The sequence below is a fragment of the Topomyia yanbarensis genome, chromosome 2 (assembly GCF_030247195.1).
Source record: "Topomyia yanbarensis strain Yona2022 chromosome 2, ASM3024719v1, whole genome shotgun sequence".
NCBI lineage: Eukaryota > Metazoa > Arthropoda > Insecta > Diptera > Culicidae > Topomyia > Topomyia yanbarensis.
The window spans coordinates 469,344,992-469,365,526 of record NC_080671.1 but is presented as its reverse complement, the minus strand read 5'-3'; the positions used below and the strand labels follow the sequence as shown (position 1 = coordinate 469,365,526).

Sequence of the window (20,535 nt, the reverse complement as noted above, 5' to 3'; positions counted from 1 at the left end):
AGAAATAGCCTGTGGGTTATTAGGCATAAAAGGGGCATTCGACTCAGATTCCATTGATGTTCTTTCGGAGAAGATACGTCAATGTGATATTTTGCCAATATTGAAGTGAATCATATTGATAATTGTATTGTCAACCCATGAGCTCTAAGCCAACTTGCGGAAAATAGTGTGGTTTCTGTTATAGGACCCAGCACTACAAACTTGTAAAGACCATGACTCGGACACTATATCAATTTGAGATTTGAAGCTGGGCACTGATTTCTTTACGGATAAAACAGATTTAATCGAAGAAGCGTGATCTAGCTCAGCTTAAGCTTCAGTTGGTTGATAGAATATCGATATACCAAAATAACTCGAAGTTTGGCTCGAATCATGAGGATACGACAGTATATATGTGACAATATGCCAACGAAGGATCAATTTTCTTTGTACAATTACTGGGGCTTTGTCGGGTACATATCCACGTGACCTGAAAAGATTGTACCACAAACGATGTTTTCGGTAGTGGGCTGGGAACACTTACATCATTCGATAGGAACGAATACAATACAGTTGAATACGTATCGCCTTAGGTTGTACACATTCGACCCATAAGATGAGTCTTGAAGTGCTAGCGGGTGTTCTTCCGATTAAAGACAAACTTCCAATCACATGACACAATAAATGACACGATCTAGTTCTGATATATCAGTATACTAGATACCATCGATTGCACGTGGAACTCGCGGAATCGCTTACCGCCTACGCTCGTTGGATATCCTTAACTGGCTACTAAATGTCCTACACAACGGGTATGGCTATGCGGAGAAATTCCGCCACCGAGAAACTCTCAGTCTCAGAATTGGGTTGAATTACCAGCGAGTACTACCTGCCGAGCAGATCGCGAAATCTTCCTCCACCTAAATGGCTTGCGGAAATTGGAGCTAAGTGGCTCATTGAAACGGGAGCTAAACGGCTACAAACACTACGGAAGTTTTCAGATCTAGACTAACTGACTTGAATGGTAAATGACACTCGGTACTCCGGGTCTCGGTCGAAAAGTCGGGTTTCAGAGTGATCTCATAGACTTTCTTTGTATGAGAAAGACGGAAATGCTATACATTTCATGCATTTGTTCGACAATCAGATGAAATTTTAGTTCTCTGATGTGGATACATATTCCGCAACCAGATGGGAAAATACACGGATTTTGAAGATGTGCATGAAACAGAATAAAATGAGCCAAGCAAGCAAACCAGTAAGTCTTCAGGTGCAAACAATCAACCAAAGCCGCTGATATAGATGAGATCGATAAATACATAGACGAAAACTGTCGTGGCCTGATTTAAGGGCACTCACCACATCGAGCGTGTGACTGTAAACACTATTATGGAAATTGTACCACTTCATTCTATATGTACACATATAAATTGTTTTGCACTTGTATTGAATTATATAAAAGGGGAAGGGAAATATAAATCGCTCTCTTAGTAAAACAAAACCCATCGTTGTACGTTAACCGATATTTCCATACCGAAACGCGCCCTTTTTTCGACGGTTCGCTATCGCTTTGGACCTCACAGAATCAAAAACCTTATCTTTGAAGTGCATAACTCTCTTTTCAGATAAAGCTGATTTTTGGTTAAATAGGTATGCAAAAAAACTGGGCTTTGAAATAGTATTAGAGGACACTACATCGACGAGGAATGTGAAACAAATCTTGTATAACCGGAAAATCTTCAAATTTGAACGATATAATATTTGTACATATTCGAAGAAGTTGTTAAGATATCTTCATGAGTGTTTGACACTCTTGAAATTTAAAGTAAAGTGATGTTTGAAGTGCTAATAAATGTAACTAACTGAAAATTCAACAGTGCTGGGTTTTCTGCTATTTTCACACGGAACTTGATGTCAATATTTGCTCCTTAGAAGACAAACTTTGGATCCGGAAATCACAATTTACGATCTCATCATCTGTTTGTGGATTTCAAGGCAGTGTACAATTCAGTGCAACGAAACTAAGAATACCAAAAAAATGCTTGAACATGGCTTTCCGACAAACTGAATAGGTTGATTCGTATGTCGTTGCATGGGTCAGGAAAGTCAAAGAGACATTGGACTCTTTTTTGACTTTAGATGTATTGAAGCAGAGCAATGCGTTTGCTGATTTTATGGTCCGGAGTGCTCAAAAGTGCGCTACTAATAGCTGGTGTGCTAACAAACGGCACTATCATTACGAGATCTCACATGCTTCTTGGCTTCCGAGTGAAATAGATACTATTGGAGTCGATCGTAGAGTAGTTGAAGAGGCTTTTGTGCCTTTTCAAATAGAGGCTGCCAAAATCGGAATGATTATAAGCTAGCCGATAGAAACCAGGCAGCCCACATATCGTTGGTTCCGACGTAGGAATGGATGCGGTACTTTATTGTCAACGAGTTCATATATCTTGGAACACAAGTGACATTAGTGACATGTGATAACGCAGATATCCTTGAGAAAAAAATCGGTTTGTAGTTGTACATGGGATCTTCCACGGTTGAAGTATTCCACTTAAAGCTCTTAGATTAAGAACGCGCAAAAAATACTTCTCTAACAGAGACAGATTATAATCGACTGGTTGGTGTGTACAAACAAACAGTTCAAGTGTACAAACGTGCTGCTATCGCAATGCTTATAAAACACGGCAGACTACAGTTGGCCGGATATGTAACTAGAATGCGGAAGAGAGGAACAACTAAAACTATGTTCAGCAGTGAACCTGGAGGCTGTTGACAGTGGTTAAGATCCCGCACTAGAAGAACAAATGAGGAATATTCGACTTTGCAAGAAAGGTATGTCCGCGCACGACGTGTCGTCGGTGAAGTAAACAATTCACTCACATTTACTGATAAATTCTCAGGTGCACTAGTGACACGCAAAAACAATGGTCTTGGGTCAGACAGAATAAACTCATTTTTTAAAGAATCTGCCGTATCCAGCAAAGAGTCGATAATCGAAGACGAGTAACAGTGATTGTTATTCTAAACTGGAATAACCAGCTTTCGACCACAATTCGCGTTGGCCGATTGCAATACTATTCTACTGCGGCTAGACAATACGGTTAAGGCATAAGATTCATTATCAAATATCAATTTGCATTTCACGTGAGAAAGGTTACGAACGAATTACTTACGCTGCTTTCAACAAAAACGCAACTAGCATACTTTCTAAACAGCAAATGGCTTCTAATTGTTATCTAGACTAAACTTCACCCTTAATTCTAAGCAACTATTAGCAAAATTTGTTGTCAGAAAAGCTCTTTCCTTTTCGTATACCGATATGGTAACGCCATGAAGCGGCTACATGGGTTTTCCACGAGGTCCCTATTTATCCTCTTCCTTATAAATTTTACCTGACTGGCATTGATGAGTATTTAGCCAACTTATGAACCAATAAACAATAAACATGGCAAATGATGGCACATTTCTGTCACAGAGCTCACTACACCTACACTCACATTATCAACTTGGAACGAATAGAGTATCATTGTTTGTGTATTGCCCGAGATCATATTCCATTTCTGGGATATCTCTTTGAATCTGCTCATCCGACGCGAGATTATGAACCTATTCAAGATTATTGAAAATTTGATCGTGTACTTCAGCAAGAGTTAAAAATATTCAAATTCATTCAATGAAAATTGATCCTATTCGGCCGGATTCATTTTCAATATTCAGTGGCACTACCGAAAACGTCAAACGAACCCACTGCCCATTCATTCAATGCCGATTCTCATTCGTGTCCGATTATTGCCCGAAGCGAACGTGCAACAACGAATCAAACTGATCAAAGTAGGCCCTGTCACAAAGTAAGCGTTGGCAATAATTATTTTATATGCTTTACCAGCATTTGAAAACATTTACCTAGATAAATAGTGAAATGAATATTATTGAACGATATTCAATTGAATGAATTACATGGATTTTTGAATGAATATTTTTTCTATTCATCACGAGTCGCATCAAGTTCATTTTCAGTCGTCACTAAGAAGCTTCGATTATGTTTAACTCAGTCTTCAGCCATGTGCGGAAGATAATAATTCTTTAACTTACCTTTCTCCAACATTCAGAATCCCCTTTCTGTGTAGAATACACGTCCAGGAAAGAGGATTTTCGTAGAATTCCAGACCATTTACGTTCGTGGGAGATCCGAAACATTTTTGCAAATAAATACAAACACATGGACTACTAGAAAATGAATGCGGGTTGTTATGAAAAGCGACCCACAAGGCATACTGAAGGTTTCTGATGATCGAACAATTGTCGAAAACCAAATCTTGAAAATCACGTTCTTGTGAGATCCTCATGACTGTGACTAGGAATCAAAGTTATTACTCTGGTCGTAAAAGTTGTGTAAACACTCAGAAATGAGTGTTTTTGTTTTCTTTTCGCGAAAATAGCACAAGGCTTCTCGTGACCCTCTAAATTTTGATAAAGACACTCCGTAAATGAGTACGTTTAATACTGAGATACTCTTTCTAATTTTCGACATTGTGAATATTTCCAGCCTTATGGATGGGAACGATGGCAGCTTCTGTCCAGACGATTGAAAATGATGCACACTGGAAAAGACAGCACGTGAGCGCAGCTTTTTATAAATTGGGACAAGAGATGATCGGGGCCATGCCCTTTCAACGAAACAACAGCAGTCAGAGCATTCAAGGCGAGGCGAGGAATATTTATATTGTACTATGGTAATGTTTCCAAATACTCATCTGAAGGGACGGTATAGTCGCTTTTAAACACTCCGCGAAACTTAAATACTATTTTTCACCGCAAATAGAACACCACCGCCTCGGCACAGATTGCGGTCGAGGAGTATATTACGCAGTTCAGCGTTCAATATATCTTCGCGCAGCCAGGTTTCCGTTAGAAAAAAATAACTTCGTAATCACTAGAAGAAAGCGCTGGATGGAATTCTAGTGTTTTCATTCTCATTCACGTTCTTGCAAACGGAAAGAAACAACATCGGGAACAGGTAATACAGAAAGTGAATCAGGCGATGTAACTATTAGGAAGGGGACGAAGAACAGCGGAGGTCATCGTGGCTAAAGGGCAAATACGCAATTATTGCGACACATTCAACAGGGCATAACTTTTTTACCATTGGGTAAAAATCAACCAAATTTTGCACACCCTCTCATTGATGTGTATTGTTTACATGCTGTCAAGTCGTGTTTTCCGATTCAACGAAAATGGAGGTGAACCAACGCGAGTCGAGAGAACAAATTCTTTCCAAACACCTGGAATTTCCTGACCTGTCACACCGGCAGTTGGGAAAAATGTTGAACATTCACCATTCAACCGTCTCCAGAGTGTTGAAGCGGTTCTAGGAGCGGTTGACGTTGGACCACGGCAAAGGAGCTGGAAGAAAACCGGGACCGGAGAACAAAAAGACGGAGGGAAAGGTGAAGCGGATGATTAAAGCAAATCCCAACGTCTCAAGCCGTGATTTGGCTAAAAAGATCGGCATGTCGCAGAGTTACGTCCAAAATGCAAAGAAGAGAGCTGGACTACATACATACAAGGTACAGAACTTCCCAAACCGCGATGAGCGGCAACAATCGACGGCTAAAACTCGAAGCCGGAAGCTCTACGAAAAGATGCTGACAAAATATGGCTGCTATGTGATGGACGACGAAACGTATATAAAAGACGATTTTAAGCAAATTCCGGGGCTGGAGTTTTTCACCGGCAATAGCAAGTTCTATGTGGACGACAAATTTAAGAAGAAGAAAATGTCGAAGTTCGCCTCCAAATATCTCATTTGGCAGGCCATCTGCTCTTGCGGACTGAGGAGTGAGCCTTTCGTGACAAAGGGCACAGTAAATGGCGAGATCTACAAATCTGAGTGCCTTTTGCCGTTCTTGCAGCAGCACGACAAAGCTCCGCAATTTTGGCCAGATTTGGCATCATGCCACTATTCTAAAAGTGTCCTGTAGTGGTATGAGGCCAATTCTGTCCATTTTGTTCCAAAGGACATAAATCCGCCAAACTGTCCGGAGCTGCGCCCGGTGGAGCAGTACTGGGCAATGATGAAGCGGGAACTTCGGAAGAGCAGGAAGACAGTCAAAGACGAGTCAAAAAACTGAGAAACTGGTACCGGATGACACTGTAAAGACTTTGATGGAGGGCATCAAGCGAAAATGCGTTCAATTTTACACTCAAGGCTCCATCGATTAACTTTTCTTTTGATTTTTGAAGTAAATATATGTATAAAACTACCCTAAAATTTTGGTTTGATTTTAAACATTATAAGAAAATTGGCATGACATTTTCGGTGTCGCAATAATTTCGTTTCGTCCTTTACTTGTTCGTACTCTAGAAACCCACGTACCTCGAAGTGAATGAGCTTTTTCGTATGCCGCTACTGTAAGTATCCTTTTGTATTAAAGATTTAATTCAAGTTACTTGAAAAACCAAGTAATGGAAAATACCAAAACTTTCGAAGATATCTCAGTTTATAAATTATGGATTTTAATATAATACAATACCTAATAAAAAGTTTGATTGCACAACGAATATATATTATTTGTCATATAAACAAGATTTTGTCTGGTTATATTTGAACTGAATAGCTAACTTATGTATAATCCAATCGGAGCATAGAATTGTATATAACACATTATTTTTACTAGTATTTGCTGATAGTATTAAATTTATGACTAACTTCTCCACTTTTCATCACTTTCTCTTCTTGGCGTAGATATTTTGCAGGTTGCAGGATCACATAAAAATGTAGGATGCTGAAAAACTCCCCCAATTTTACCACCTTCACGCGTATTAGTGAATACCGTTTCACACCCAAAAAAAAAAATTATTTCTGTTCATCGCTTTGAACAATGGCCACAAGTCGATTTGCTGTTATGTGGTCTTCTTCGAAATCGGCAAGTATATTAAAAATCGCACGGGACATGGCTAAGGACCACTCAACAAACCAGTTTGATTGCTCCATGAGTTTTACGCAGCTCTAGTGCGTCTATGTTCCCGTCAGGAAGGTGAAAATCAACGGTGTAATCAGCGCGCCGGATTTGAAATGTTAGAATTTACTGAAATACGGTGTTGGCTGCTTCAAAGACTCCCCACATCGGGGAATGATCTGGATTGCAAGTAATTGCATTCAGCAAAGATCGCGAAAGATAAGACAATATCTTATACTTCATCAAACTCGTTCAGGGTAATCTTCGTCGGATGTTTTTTTTTTCTCTAAGCTTTGTCGAAAAGTTCCACGAGTCATGAACGACCTCGTTATTGATAATTTTATAGTCAATTGGGCCGCGCTGGTACCAGGTATTATAATAAGAAACAATACGACAAATGTAGGGGCAACATTCGGAGAATTTTTAGGGAAAAGATTATGGAGAGTGCCTTAACTACGAGTGAACTATGTGTGAACCTTCATAGTGTCCAGCGCACAATCAGCGTGGGGTAAAACTTAGGCGTTCCTTAAGGGTTGCAGATATTCTGTTGAGTGCCTCGTACCTCCTTTCATTTTACAAAATCCTTATGCATGCTTGTTTCTCGTTGAGTCTGATTCGAATGATCCACACGACGGGACGCATCCAGGAAAACGGAAATCACCTTTCCGTAGACCGTCGAGCTTTAAAGTGTGCCACTCTGTGGGTGCGCGAACTACTCCAAGATAACCAATGGAAGTGCTGTGGTAAAATCGGAGCTTCTCCTAGATTTGAGATTCAACGAGGATTTCCATATACCTTCGAGGGAGATCAAGATAAAAATTGTACTAGACTACAGAAATTCTCCGACATTGTGGGTTAGATTTCCTCTGCTTCCAATATTTCTTACCGTATTCAAAGCCGTCTGATAACACAGCCATATTTACAGCGACAAAATGTTTGAAACAGTTGACTGCTAAAAGGCCTTGTATAGATCGTAACCGTCTATGCCTAACTCATAGAACATGTATGCAGATATGATCACTGTTCTAAAGTGGCATTGCAGAGGAATCATTTAGAAAAACGATTTTTTGAAATTCTAAATAATTTGAAATGCGATGCAGTTGCATTTTGATATGCTCTGCATGATTTTAACATTTATTAGCCGACTGAATACCTCTACGGAAGAGTTCTTTTGGGGGTCATAAGATGCTATTCTTTCTATCGTATCAACCTTAATTCGTTATCAGACATTGACGCTGTCGTAGGTCAAAATAAAATCAAAAGCATCGCTTTCATCTACATTCATTCTGGAGCTTTGGTAAGGCACCGAATGCTTTGTGATATCTTGGAACCCCCATCAGCACCGTGGATGATCGGCATGTGTTTGTTTTCACAATGACAATCGGTCTACTACAAGAGCACTACGTGACGCGGAATCCTACACCAAGCATGTTAAAATTATTTTACAACACTTCGATAAAATGGATTAATTTTGACGAATTCGCTGGCTACTAAGCATGCCTTAGGAATCAGTTCTATGAAGACTCCTGCTCTGTGAAGCCTGGAAAACGCTTTCCGTATATTCTTACGAAAATACAGGAGCTGCAGAGGGCTTTGTCTTAAAAATCTTACCAGACTACCTTAGTGCTCCATCTCGGGTAGTAATAAGACGGACTGGCTGAAGTCGGCGCATATAAAAGCGCCATATTGGAATCCTAATTTGAGTCAAGATTTTGGCGCCGAATGCTTTTTATGATATTTTCAGGGAAGCCATAGGTCGAAATTACATTTGTGTTTAATCCCAGCTCATACCGCATCACATCATGTTGGATGCAAATATACAGCACATTGGGATTGTAGAGAGCCACCACAACATCGAGCATGTAAGTAGGTCATGCGCCTGGTATTTTGGCGTCAGTTCTCAGTTAATGAGTATCGTTTAAGCGCAAGAAAAACATTCAATAATATCCTTTTGCATATGCAGAGGCGTAGCGTGCGGTTAACCCTCGCCATGGGCGCCAACCTTAGGGGGCGCAAAAATCTCGATCTGCTTTATAAAATAATTTTAACATTACTTAGGAATTAAGTCAGGATAGGTGTATCATTCCCACAAAATTATTGTTTGAAAGTCGAACTGAAAATGAAAGCCGCAGCAAACAGCAAAAAGGCACATAACTGAAACCAAACCCAACGCGACACAACACTACGGTCCTGTTAGTCCAGAATAAACAACGAACAAGACAATGACTTCAAATTTCAACAAAAATAGCGAAAATTATTGCAATTTTTTTCCGCTCGTTTTCTTAGTTTCATAGCAACAAGGGAAACGGAAATGTGATTATTGGCAGTAAATCAGGCCACCTTTTTAAAGCTAGAGCAAAGGATCATAGAGTAAGCTAGATCAATTATCATCGAGAAGATAAACCCATGCCGTATCATAAAAATTGAAGTCTCCTGGATGCCGGGAGGAGTTCCGCAATATCAAAAAGTTTGCCGGTTTCCACCCTAGGTCCAACCAATCCTGCACTAAGTTGAATTTCTGGTTGAAATGTCACATGAGATTTTTGGTGTTCCTGGAAGCGTGGGAAACTCTTTGTTTCTTTTGATTTGTATAAGATTAGGTTCTGTTTGCTTCGGCTCTGTGGTAGAGCTTTTTCTTGTTGGTATATTTATCAACTTTTCCAGAGAGGAAAAATAAATATTCCTACCCATAATACCCATTTGTTTGTAATTAGTGTAATACTGCATGCATGGAGTGCGGCATAAACAACCAACCATGCAGACGATCCTTGTCCAAGATGACGCAAAGCAGTCTCTTCAAAGGTCACCTGACACTCCACTTTGCCCCGTCCGGTGCTATTGTCACTCAAAATCTTCGCTCACTGGAGCAAGGGGTCATTGAAACAGACAATCCAGTTTTTCAATAGATCAATGCATGCCAAGTTCGAATCGATAATCACACCATCGATCTAAACTTTGTGAGCGGGCATATAAACGCGTTAGTTCTTCATTAAAGTCTTGTCGCCAGTAACGTCATTTGTTTGCTTTAGACAAAATATCACAATTATGAGCTTATCTAGGCGATCTATCGAGATATCTGGCACAGCTGAATATTTCTGCGTCTTGCGGAATATTAGACTACTTCGCAGACTATCTTTGATTCGAAAAAAGATCGGATATGGTCTAACCCAGTTCAATGTGATTGATTTTAAATGGCAGCTCGGAGTCTTTGTTCGACGTTCATTTTAGGATTATTTGGGTGAATTCATAAGAGTTTATTCATGCACGGACCTAGAGCCAGACGTTAAGTGAAAACTGAAAAATAGGAAGGAAGAGACAGAAATCATGAGTGAAATAATTTGAAACACAATTCTGAATATGATAGTAAAGGAATAATCTGGTCTTCTCCCTTCACACGATATATGGCTGGATGCAATATATTTTATTAAAAACTGGAACATAGGATATGTGAAAAATTTAATCAGCAATAGACCATAAAAGTATCTTTGTTTCGTTTGCTTGTGCAAAAAAATGGGTGGGTGCTGTCTGAAATATGACCGGAATGCCGTGACTGCCCTTGGAATAGCAAATCAAAGCTAATGATATGCACCGCAATCAACAATCCATCAATCATTTCAAAATTCCTCCTCAGTACACTTGATGTACGGTATAAAGGTGCAAACACACTTCAAAAGTATTGGCACCTCGAAAAAAGTCCCCGTGCAAAAATTGAGCGCAATCGAAAAGCAATGGCAGGAAGCGTCGAGAACTGGTGTAATGTTGAAAAAAATGACTTTGTATGAATTCCATAAAGGCTATCTTAAAAAAAAATTCAGGGTGGCAGTGATATCGATGTTTCTTTACGTCCTAAGCCATTTAGCATCAAAATTTTGAATTCAGTATTTGAATATTCTAAGGATAATTTTATGTTTGCACTTTGGCCGTTTTGCGCAACCCCTTAATCATGTCCGATTGAGCTAAACTTTTACAAAATGACTTTTTTCGAGGTGCTAATGCTGTTGAGGTGCGTTTGGTTATTAAATTCGATGATCACCTGTTTTCCATGCATGTCATTGGCACTCTAATATACAGTCTTCTGAATAGATGCTCCCTCCGTCGCCTTCAAACACCTAGCGTCAACTGATTTCATAAATATACAGTAAAAGATTTGTGGTTGGAATTTACATGAAATGAATGACAGTCAAACATGAATTAAGTAGGAAGTAGGTGTGCCATTTCCATGTACACAAATTATTGTTTGAAGGTCGAACTGAAAAAGAAAAAACACCAAAGGGGCGCATCACTCCGCCAAGGGCGCCGGAAGACCACGCTACGGCTCTGTGCATATGTAGTCACATTTTGACATACTACCTTTAACAAGTTTTTATATAAAAATTTGACCCTCCCTCTCTCTGTCTTCTCATGTTTTATATCCTCAGTAGTCCACTGTTCCCGATCAGAATGAAATAACAAGATTATAAAAGAATGCAATTTCCGTAACATATTGTGTTATAAATTAGGTCTCGTTAATAATATGAATAGGGTGAAAGTGGGCACAATACTCTACAAATTTGAAATTAATGACATAGAACATAAATCGAACGATTATTTGTGGAGTAAATAAAATAATAACTACACTTCTCATTGTTCGCATATTTGTTCCGTTTTCTATGGGATTTCCTATCTTTATAGGATTTATTTGCGATCATGGGCAGTACATATAGCCATAATAAAATCTGTGATTTTAACACATGCTTTCATGAAAACTGAATAAAGCTATTATAACTACTCCAAGCATTCTAATTTGGATAAACTAAATATCGAAATTTACGATTAGCAGTATCGAGCAATGTTTTGTTTCACGATCTGTTTGTTATTTTGATGTACTTATTTAACCACAGTACCTTAGCACATTAATATTCACGAGTTTATGCAGATGAAACCCAAAATCGTTTAGAGTGTGTTGTTTACACAATTTTTTTATCGCTGTCAGTTTTGCGAAAAACGAAAAAATGGCGTCAATCGAAAAGCAATGTCACTAACTGATTTTGCGCAAGCGCCTGGAAAATCCTCAACTCTTTCATCGTGCCATCGGAAAACAACTTGGAATTTTGCAGTCAACGGTGTGTCGTTTGAATCAACTTTACTACCAAATTTTGAGCATCGCACGGAAAGAAAAATGCGGATAGAATGTATGTTCTATTAGTGATCAGAATCACAAGCATGTAGTGAAAGCGTTTATGCGGAATCTCAATACTTCGATCAGGAATGTGGCCAAAAAGTTGAATCTTTCGTTCAGAGAACTAAGGACCAGGCGAGACTACAAACGAACAAAGTGCAGAAGGCTCCAAATCGTGATGAATTGCAAAATGGACCTGGTAGCTGTACACCCAGATGCTAACGAAGCCTCATTGTCTCATCATTACGTCAAAGTGGGCTTTCGGCAGCTTCCGGTGCTACTGTTCTTCACCGCCCAGCACCAGTTTGATGTGCCGGATAAAGTAATACTACATTCACACTACGAGTTAAAACGTGCTTTAACGCTATCTTGATGACTTTCTTGATGCTAATTATTATAACGTGTTATAACTCTGTAGTGTGAACATAGTATAAGGAAGCAGAAACTTTCAAAGTTTGCCAATAAATACATGATTTGGCAAGCGATTTGCTCATGTGGCCAACGGAGTGCGCCGTTCGTGACTATCGCGACTGTAAACGGGGATATCTACCTCAAGTTGTATCTACAGAAGCGGCTGCTTGCTCTGTTGAAGCAATACGAGGGCCCTAGGATCTTCTGACCGGGTCGAGTTTCGTGCCACTATTCAAATGTTGTCCTGGAATAGTACGATGCGAAGTACGGGGTCACTTTCGTATCCAAGGAACTAAAGCCCATCGAAAAATAGTGGGCAATTATGAAACAGACACTACGGAAGCATCCCAAAGAGGTCAAATTTGAGGGAGACATGAAGAAAAAGTGGGTTTCCGTACAGAAGAATCTGTAGCCAGATGTTGTACTGAACTTAATGAGTGAAGTTATGCGTAAGGCGCGAGAGTACGGTTATGGTATTAAAGTTGAATGAAATAAATATGCCAGAAGCTTACTAATGGGATATACTTTATTGTCTGAAAGTTTGAAAAGGATCGGTTCACTAGGTAATGTTCTACGGCGTTTTCTTCGTGATGCCATTTGATGTGAAACACCCTTTAGATTGACGTAGGACTATTTTAGTTTTAAGCAAAAAGATACCATTATTTGTTGGTTACTAAGAACGAACACTTCGGTAAATTTCTTCGCTAATTCTATGTAAATTAAATTTTGACATCTTGATCACTTGATCATGATTACTAAGAAACATAGTTTCTTCGCAAAACTTTTTAAAATGTCAAGGATTACTTGATCACGGACAGAGTAATTCAGTTTAATTCTATAAGCTGGGGCTTGTAACCATGTATATTTTTAAATCTTCTGAGCCAGAGGAGGATATGATCGGCATTGAATGAACGAAACCCACAAATCAAAGAAAAATGGCACCCACTTGTAAGAGATTCCTAATGGTACAGTTTATATCAAGATATCTATGTGACTGTATTCATCAACTCGTAACTTCCAAGCCAGAAGTCGGTATCTAAGCCAGAACGATGTATCTAAGTTTGAAAAAATTGGTTCAGCCAACTCAGAGTTATCGAATTTACAAAAAAAATCCTTATTAAGCCGATAAACTGGGTATTGTGTACTAATCTATTAAAAGGAATCGCGATTTTTCCACGTTGAACGACCGAGCACGTTTAGTTTGGACTGAGCGTGTGACTAAAATCGACATATAATGGATTCACCGGGACACCCAGCGTTCTGTACATAAAATGGCCGCCAATCTTTTGAGAATATTTTAGCATAATATATTTAAATTTGATCTGTAAATCAAAACTTTTAATATACGTAAGATAAATAGCGTTTCGTAGGCTTCTAAAAAATACGCTCGGAAGAGCATTTCTTGGGGAAAAATTTGTTTTTTCCGGACGAAAAATTCCTTGGCTAACTATAACATTCATAACGATATGGATTATGGACTTTCACTTTAAAATTTGTTCCGGATACTGAGCGAAATGGGGTAAATTTTCGTTTGACCTTCGTTTTGGCTGAAATTAAATCGACGATTTGCCCAAAGATGCTCGCCGTATCCGAATGCAATGGATTAGTCGGAAGAACAGAATACCATTCGTAAAGCCCTTTTTAAATATATTAGAATGTAAAAGTCGGATATATTTCAAGCGAAAAAAGCGGGCTGGCATTCGTTGATTTTCCTCCGCACAAATTAATAATTTTAACCATTGTTTATACTGGCGGTTCATCCTTGTCGACTGTTCGGGGAATAAAATTTTCGATTGATTCTTGTATTGAAAGACTTGCGATGTGCGATGGGAACTTCTGACGTGAGATAAATGCATTTTGAATTTGTATAAGAAAATTTCGACACTGTATATTTTCGTACTGATGGTCCTTTTCTTTGAAGAAATTGTTCTGCAATCAAATAATCAAACTGCTATCATTGCACTTACTACCGGCAAATACTGTCAACACAAGTTTGAATTAATTTGAATCAGCTACCTTGTGAAAATTACTTACATTCCAATTAGAGCTTACATTCTGGGATTTTTTCCCGGGATTTTCAAATTTCCCGGGTTCCCGAATCCCCGGAAGTTTTGTTTTCTCATTCCAGGAATTCGGGAATCCAGAGATTTTTTTTTAATTTATTCCCAAATAAAGAAAAGATCTCGACCGCAAACATTTAGTGAGTGGTAATTGCAATTGGTTTGCAGATCAATGGGCTATATATCATTAAACTCGGTAAAATACAGATATTTTTTCGTGAATTCTTGAGGTATATAGTCCAAGCCTTACTCAAGCCACTGCTAAAGAGTGTTAATTTTTTCATGTCAAAATAGATAAATTTTCCTATCGTTGTTCCGAAGCATTTCCTTACAGTACTGTTAGTAGTGGGCATGATATCTCCGCAACCGATGAAACGATTGATCAGATTTTTAACAGTTTTTTTTTTCTTATTTTAGTAGTTAAATCTTGAATGAAAGGGTTTGGAAACAAAAAATAGGTGTGGAAATGGCGTTGCATTATTCAAAAAAAAAAATCGAATCGCTATTTAACATAAGGAAAGTTTCTAGAACGTCGTCTGCAGAAATTGTTGGTCGGTTTATTGAATGCATATTTCGTCCAATGTGTTATACCGGAACCGTAGTATGTATTTTATTATGACTTATGTATACAATCTTGACTACCGAGATATTTAAATCTCTGAAGGTATGAAAAGAAATATCCTGCGAATCCGAACACTTTTGATGACGCTTTCAAGGATGCGACAGGATGTAGCTGAAAAGAATACATGGAACTACATATATCCAAAAAAAATCATCAAAAGAAGTTTATGCTTTATAAACTAAGTGACAAGTTATCAAATAATTCAATGATATTTAGTCCACCTAATCGACATCTTCTGATAGTTATTTTTAGTTCAGATATACATGCAATCAATCGGGTTTGAAAATTCCTCGAAAAAGCAATTTATTTTTTTAAATTTTTATTCTGTATAAATCCCGATCCCGGGATTTATCGGGAAATTTCTAATTTATTTTCCGAATTCCGGGAAGATCAAAACGTCTTTAAATCCATTGTAATTCCAATCCTAATAAAATTAATGCGATTTTACGAAACGTGGTCTGATTTTCCGACTTTTACTCTCAGTCGCTCAGCTCATCAAATCTTCAAAACGTATAGTTAAGGAATACGCATTTCGGTTTTGATTTGTAGTCTTCATCAGTGAAGATTACAAAATCTTAGTCGAAATACTTACCCATCTGTAACTTTAAAATGTATGTGAATTTCAAAATACAAGTGTATGTATGAAATGCAGTACAACAGTTTATAAGTTGAGTATACATTGATAGAACTAAAACAGAACACTTATTCCAAATCTAGAATATAATATTTTTTGGCTTAGTACGTTTATTTGATAATGTTTCGTTTTTTCGCCTGCTTCGATTAACTCCGACCCAAAAAAAACCCCAACCGAACACACATATTGCAATGCTAGCTGAGAGTGTACATCATATTCGAAAAATACTAATCACAGTAGGCCTATATAGGTATAGATGCATTCACAACAGCTACTCACCATTCAGATGTCCGTTCTCGTAGACGAACTCGCCATTGTCCAGCCGGTGCTTCTTGATCTGGGAGGCGGCGTGGTGCGACATGTGCGACGCCGGCATCGACAGTCCGACGGGGCCTCGTTTCGGGGGTCTGCCGGGCCTAGAGCTGTGCGATAGCAGAGAGTTACTGGTGTTAAGAAAGGGTTTTCGGTTAGTACTAGCTAGGCGCGAGCTTGTTGGTTGTGTAGCGGGGAGGATGGGGAAGGTTTTAATAAAAAAGAGGCAAGATTTAAAAAATAATAAGCGTAATGATTTCCGACTCATTGATTTTTTCTGTTCTTTTCCATTTGACGTTCGACGTGTGATAATTACAGCCCCGTTTCCAGTGCTCAGAACATACACGCCAAATCACCGAAGTCGATTGAAAAGTGATTATTTGATGAGCACCTTCGGTTCGCTGTTTGGACAGATTGTAAAAGATAGCCCCCTTTCGCCACGATCGATGACTTGACCTTCAAGCGGACGGCGAGGGAACTTCGAACAATTTACCGTTTTGTACGTTTCCAAAGCTCAAAACAAATCCAATGTGGGTCTTCGCGAAACCTTTACCAAGCTGCTTCATGCAGGTTTCGCGAGAGCGGAAATTTCGAAAATACTATACTACTGAAGGATTTATGATTTCTGCGGAAAAAAGGCAGCTTCAACACACGCCGGGAACGGAACCCCGGCAGAGAAAGAAGCCCGGACTCTCGGAAAGGTAGAACACCAAGTACTTGTAATTGCAGGTTGAAAGTTTGATTTATGCATTTTATTATCTTTAGGTTTATTATACGATTGCGCACCTTTGGCAGGGAGCGAACAGAAACCGAACAGTCAGAGTTGGATCTGATGTTCTCTGGACGAAGTTCGCCACCGTGAGGAGCCTTCAGCATATAAATAAAAGAAACTTTTCCCTCCGACTGTGAACTGCAACGGCAGCAAGCAGCAGCACTAATACGGAACAAAGACCTTTTGCGTGGCATCCGTGAATTACAGGAACGAAAAGAATATACACGTCGAGCTTGATTTATTTCGGTGTGTAATAAAATATTAATTATATTTTCTACAAATTAATTTTGAAACATAAATATTCCATTAAAGCCCATTTCCCCTATTCACATAATCCTTAGTAGCCAAGCGCTGCTAGCTGGTCCACAATCCCGACGGTGGTACGCCAAGTTGAAGACAACTCGGACGCGGAGATCTTTGGGCGAGGAAATCACCGAACAGATTATACCGGGCGAGTAAAGGGACTGACGGCCACCAGGAAAATGCCACCCACAGATTTTCCATCCCGAGTTGATCCCGTTTTTTCGCTCGTTTTGTTCGGAAGACCATGGTATGATGGTTTTAGGCAGCTTACTTTCTTACACGCTTTATCACCCTCCTTCAGCAACCACAAGCAGGAGAGGAAAAAAAAACACCGGCGCTATTCCGTTACCAGCAAAGGTGGTGACGATGGCGGTGGCAAAGGAGGATTAATAGAATTAAAAGTGGGTACGTGCGGAGCAAACCCGGGATAACATAGCTGGTTATGGTGGTAAAGTGAATGGTTCACAAAGAAAAAGAAGTTTGGAAATTAAAAATTAGAAATGGATACATAAATAAAAATGTTTTCTTTCACTTTACAGGGAGGAAGCGAAAAAAAACTTTTCAATGCATTGGGGAAAAGTGTAAATGACTGCGAAGGGAATGAATTGGGTCATAATTCAGCGGGTTGTAATTGAGCTGAAAGGACTGGACTCATCGTGAACCGGCAAAATGCCTGTTTGCAAAGGGTTCGAGAAAGTGCGATATCATTTGCGGTGTATAATTCAATTATGAGGGACGAGTATCTAGCCAAACAAGTTTAACTGAATAGAAAGTGAAACAATCGGTTTTAAGTAAAGGATTCTAGAAATCTTTCGCTAGTTTCGCTAAATCTTTTCTAGAATAACTTTAGCAAAATGGAACGAGAATATGGTTTCAAATCCTGGTTTATACATAGTGGAACGGGTACTGAAAATTTGATTTCGTTCTAATCTAGGGCGATCGGCTGTTCTGGTTTCCCAGCACATATCCCGTTTTTAATTCCCATAGTAAATGGACAAATATTTTTAAATCGGCAGTAAATCTGTTTTGTGTTCCAATTTTATTCATACGAATCCAAGAATTCTGAATGATCACAGGAGGATATATGAGAGCTAAATCGAAATATAAGTATACAAAGCCTTCTATTAGTGTAGAATAGTAAAATGTGTTGTATAAAATACGCGCACTTATCATACATGCATCTAGTATACATATATGTAATCCAATTTGACAGTTTCTTCCACTTGCAAAGAGGCTAATTCGAAACAGTGCCTGTCAAATTATGTAATTATTTTACTCTCCTGGTAATACCTTAGAAACATGAGAATATTAAGTATTCTGCTTCAAGTCGGATCACACGCAAAAATCCCTCCGCTAGCTACCAGCAAGCGCAAGAATCGTTACTAATCAAACCAACCGTATGCATCGAATTTCTAAATGATTAAAACACAGAAGAAAAAAGTAACACAACTGTGCACAGTGGGACGAGCCCGGACTTAAGTCCAGATATGAAGATCGATATGTTCATCATTATTTTTCTTGTGTTGGCTTATATGTCGGAGACAATTTGGAAAAATTTTAGACTATTTGAATGAAAAATTTCACAGCTTTTAGAAGGGTGTAACTCTACGATTTTTGCATAATTTGCTCACAGCGACTTTATGCGGTTATTTAAGTTTTTCGAAGAAACAATTGTTTTTATGGCATAGGTTGCTTCGGCAAAATGATTCGTTTGATTAAATTACATCGTAAAATTACCACAAATGAGTTACTAGTTTGTTTATTCATTGTGTAAATAGCTGTTTATCGTGATGATTAACAAAGTACGAACTTCTAAAGCCATAACAACTACGACGCTCGCGAATGCCCGCTATCGCACTATACTCATTCGAAAGCTTTTAATTTTCTCTCTCACATGAGCCCATGGTAATTTTGCGAAAACTTGCGATAAGCAATCCAAATTTAGAAAAACTACAAATGGAGACGCGAGGTAATTATTCAAATAATTATTTTAAAGCTAGCACAGCTTTGAAATAATATTGATTGGATGATCCACGATGCTTATACAGTGCACAAATGAAAGGAACCGAGCGGAGTTACTGAGATGTCGATAGTATCTATTCTATGAAAAAATCGGATGAACCATCATCAGAATCGGACGGAAATTAAATAAATTATGCTTGAATTTTTTAAATATATGAATAAACATAAGAATTTTTACCGACATTAAATCAAACTGTATCTGTTTAAATTATCGCTTGCTCAAACTTTTGTAGATAAATTGGTTCAGTATCTCAAAATAACCCAAGTAAAATAAACTCTATTTGAATAAATCACATGTGATGTGATATTAAGCCATAATAATTTAAATACTTCTCTAGTGGATGCGAGTAGATTTACTGTGGCTCCGAAATACTTTATTATAAAACATTTACTTAATTCCTGTAGCCAAAAAATATGTTGGAAGCATTCACATGAGCAAAAAAATTTGAACCATGACGAAAACAAAATTATGCATGAACCAATCTATTATTGAAATTATTTTTACTTACCAATTCATGTTAAAAATAAATTGAACGTTCCGAAGTTACTCAAAATCATCTTACTTGAATCGTTAAGATATAACATTTTTTTAAAGTAATCTAATGAGATGGAAATTAACTCTTTTGAATATCAAACATAATTGCGGCGTACCAAAATTAACATAAAAATTAAGAACTTTAACGATAAGATAATTGTTTTTACCTCCCTAACAAGTGGCTTTTTCTAATATGTTTTAATACGGCAAGAAATGCAGTGTACAAATATAACTACTAAAAATTATTAAATGCTACGACAAAATAATTATTTTTGAGCCACCCTGATGCGAATAGATTTTTTTCTAATATGTTTTAATATTAAAAGCAAATTCAGCGCACATTTAGCCCCTCTCTTTTTATTTCTCGTTTTTAGAAGTTTCTTCTTGCCGTGTGGAACCGATAAGCTTCAGACTGCCACTATGTAACCGCCGTCGCCCTTATCACTACGGAATCTGAAGCGAGAGCGACTCGAGGTCCGAAGGATTTCCTTTGAAGGATTCCCCGCGGGTCCGAAGAATACCATCCGCCAATCCGACCTACTAGACTGAGGCGCAAATTTGTTTCGCTGATCTCCCGTTTGCCCGAAAGTTGCAAGTTTTGCTCTTCTCTACCGGTCACCATCTACGCCTTCTCTCCCCTGTCCTTGATACAACTACTTCTACACCGATTTTGGAAATGACCAAGCATAAGTATCCGATAAAAAATCAAATTTGTATTCCGTATTCCTAGTTTTAAGATAGTTGTAATTTCTACTCTTTGTTAAA

General features: G+C 38.4%; 1 protein-coding gene across 7 annotated transcripts in view; it reads right to left on the bottom strand.

Moving 5' to 3' along the window:
- Nucleotides 1-20,535, bottom strand: part of LOC131686181 (dachshund homolog 2) — a 189,258-nt gene that overhangs the window by 57,182 nt on the left and 111,541 nt on the right. For 3 of the 7 annotated variants that reach the window (XM_058970399.1, XM_058970401.1, XM_058970403.1), the window contains one exon: nucleotides 16,106-16,269. In XM_058970399.1, the coding sequence (XP_058826382.1) occupies nucleotides 16,106-16,269 (164 nt within the window). The remainder of the gene's footprint in view (nucleotides 1-16,105; nucleotides 16,270-20,535) is intronic. The other 4 variants (XM_058970400.1, XM_058970404.1, XM_058970402.1 and 1 more) reach the window with 2 other exon arrangements.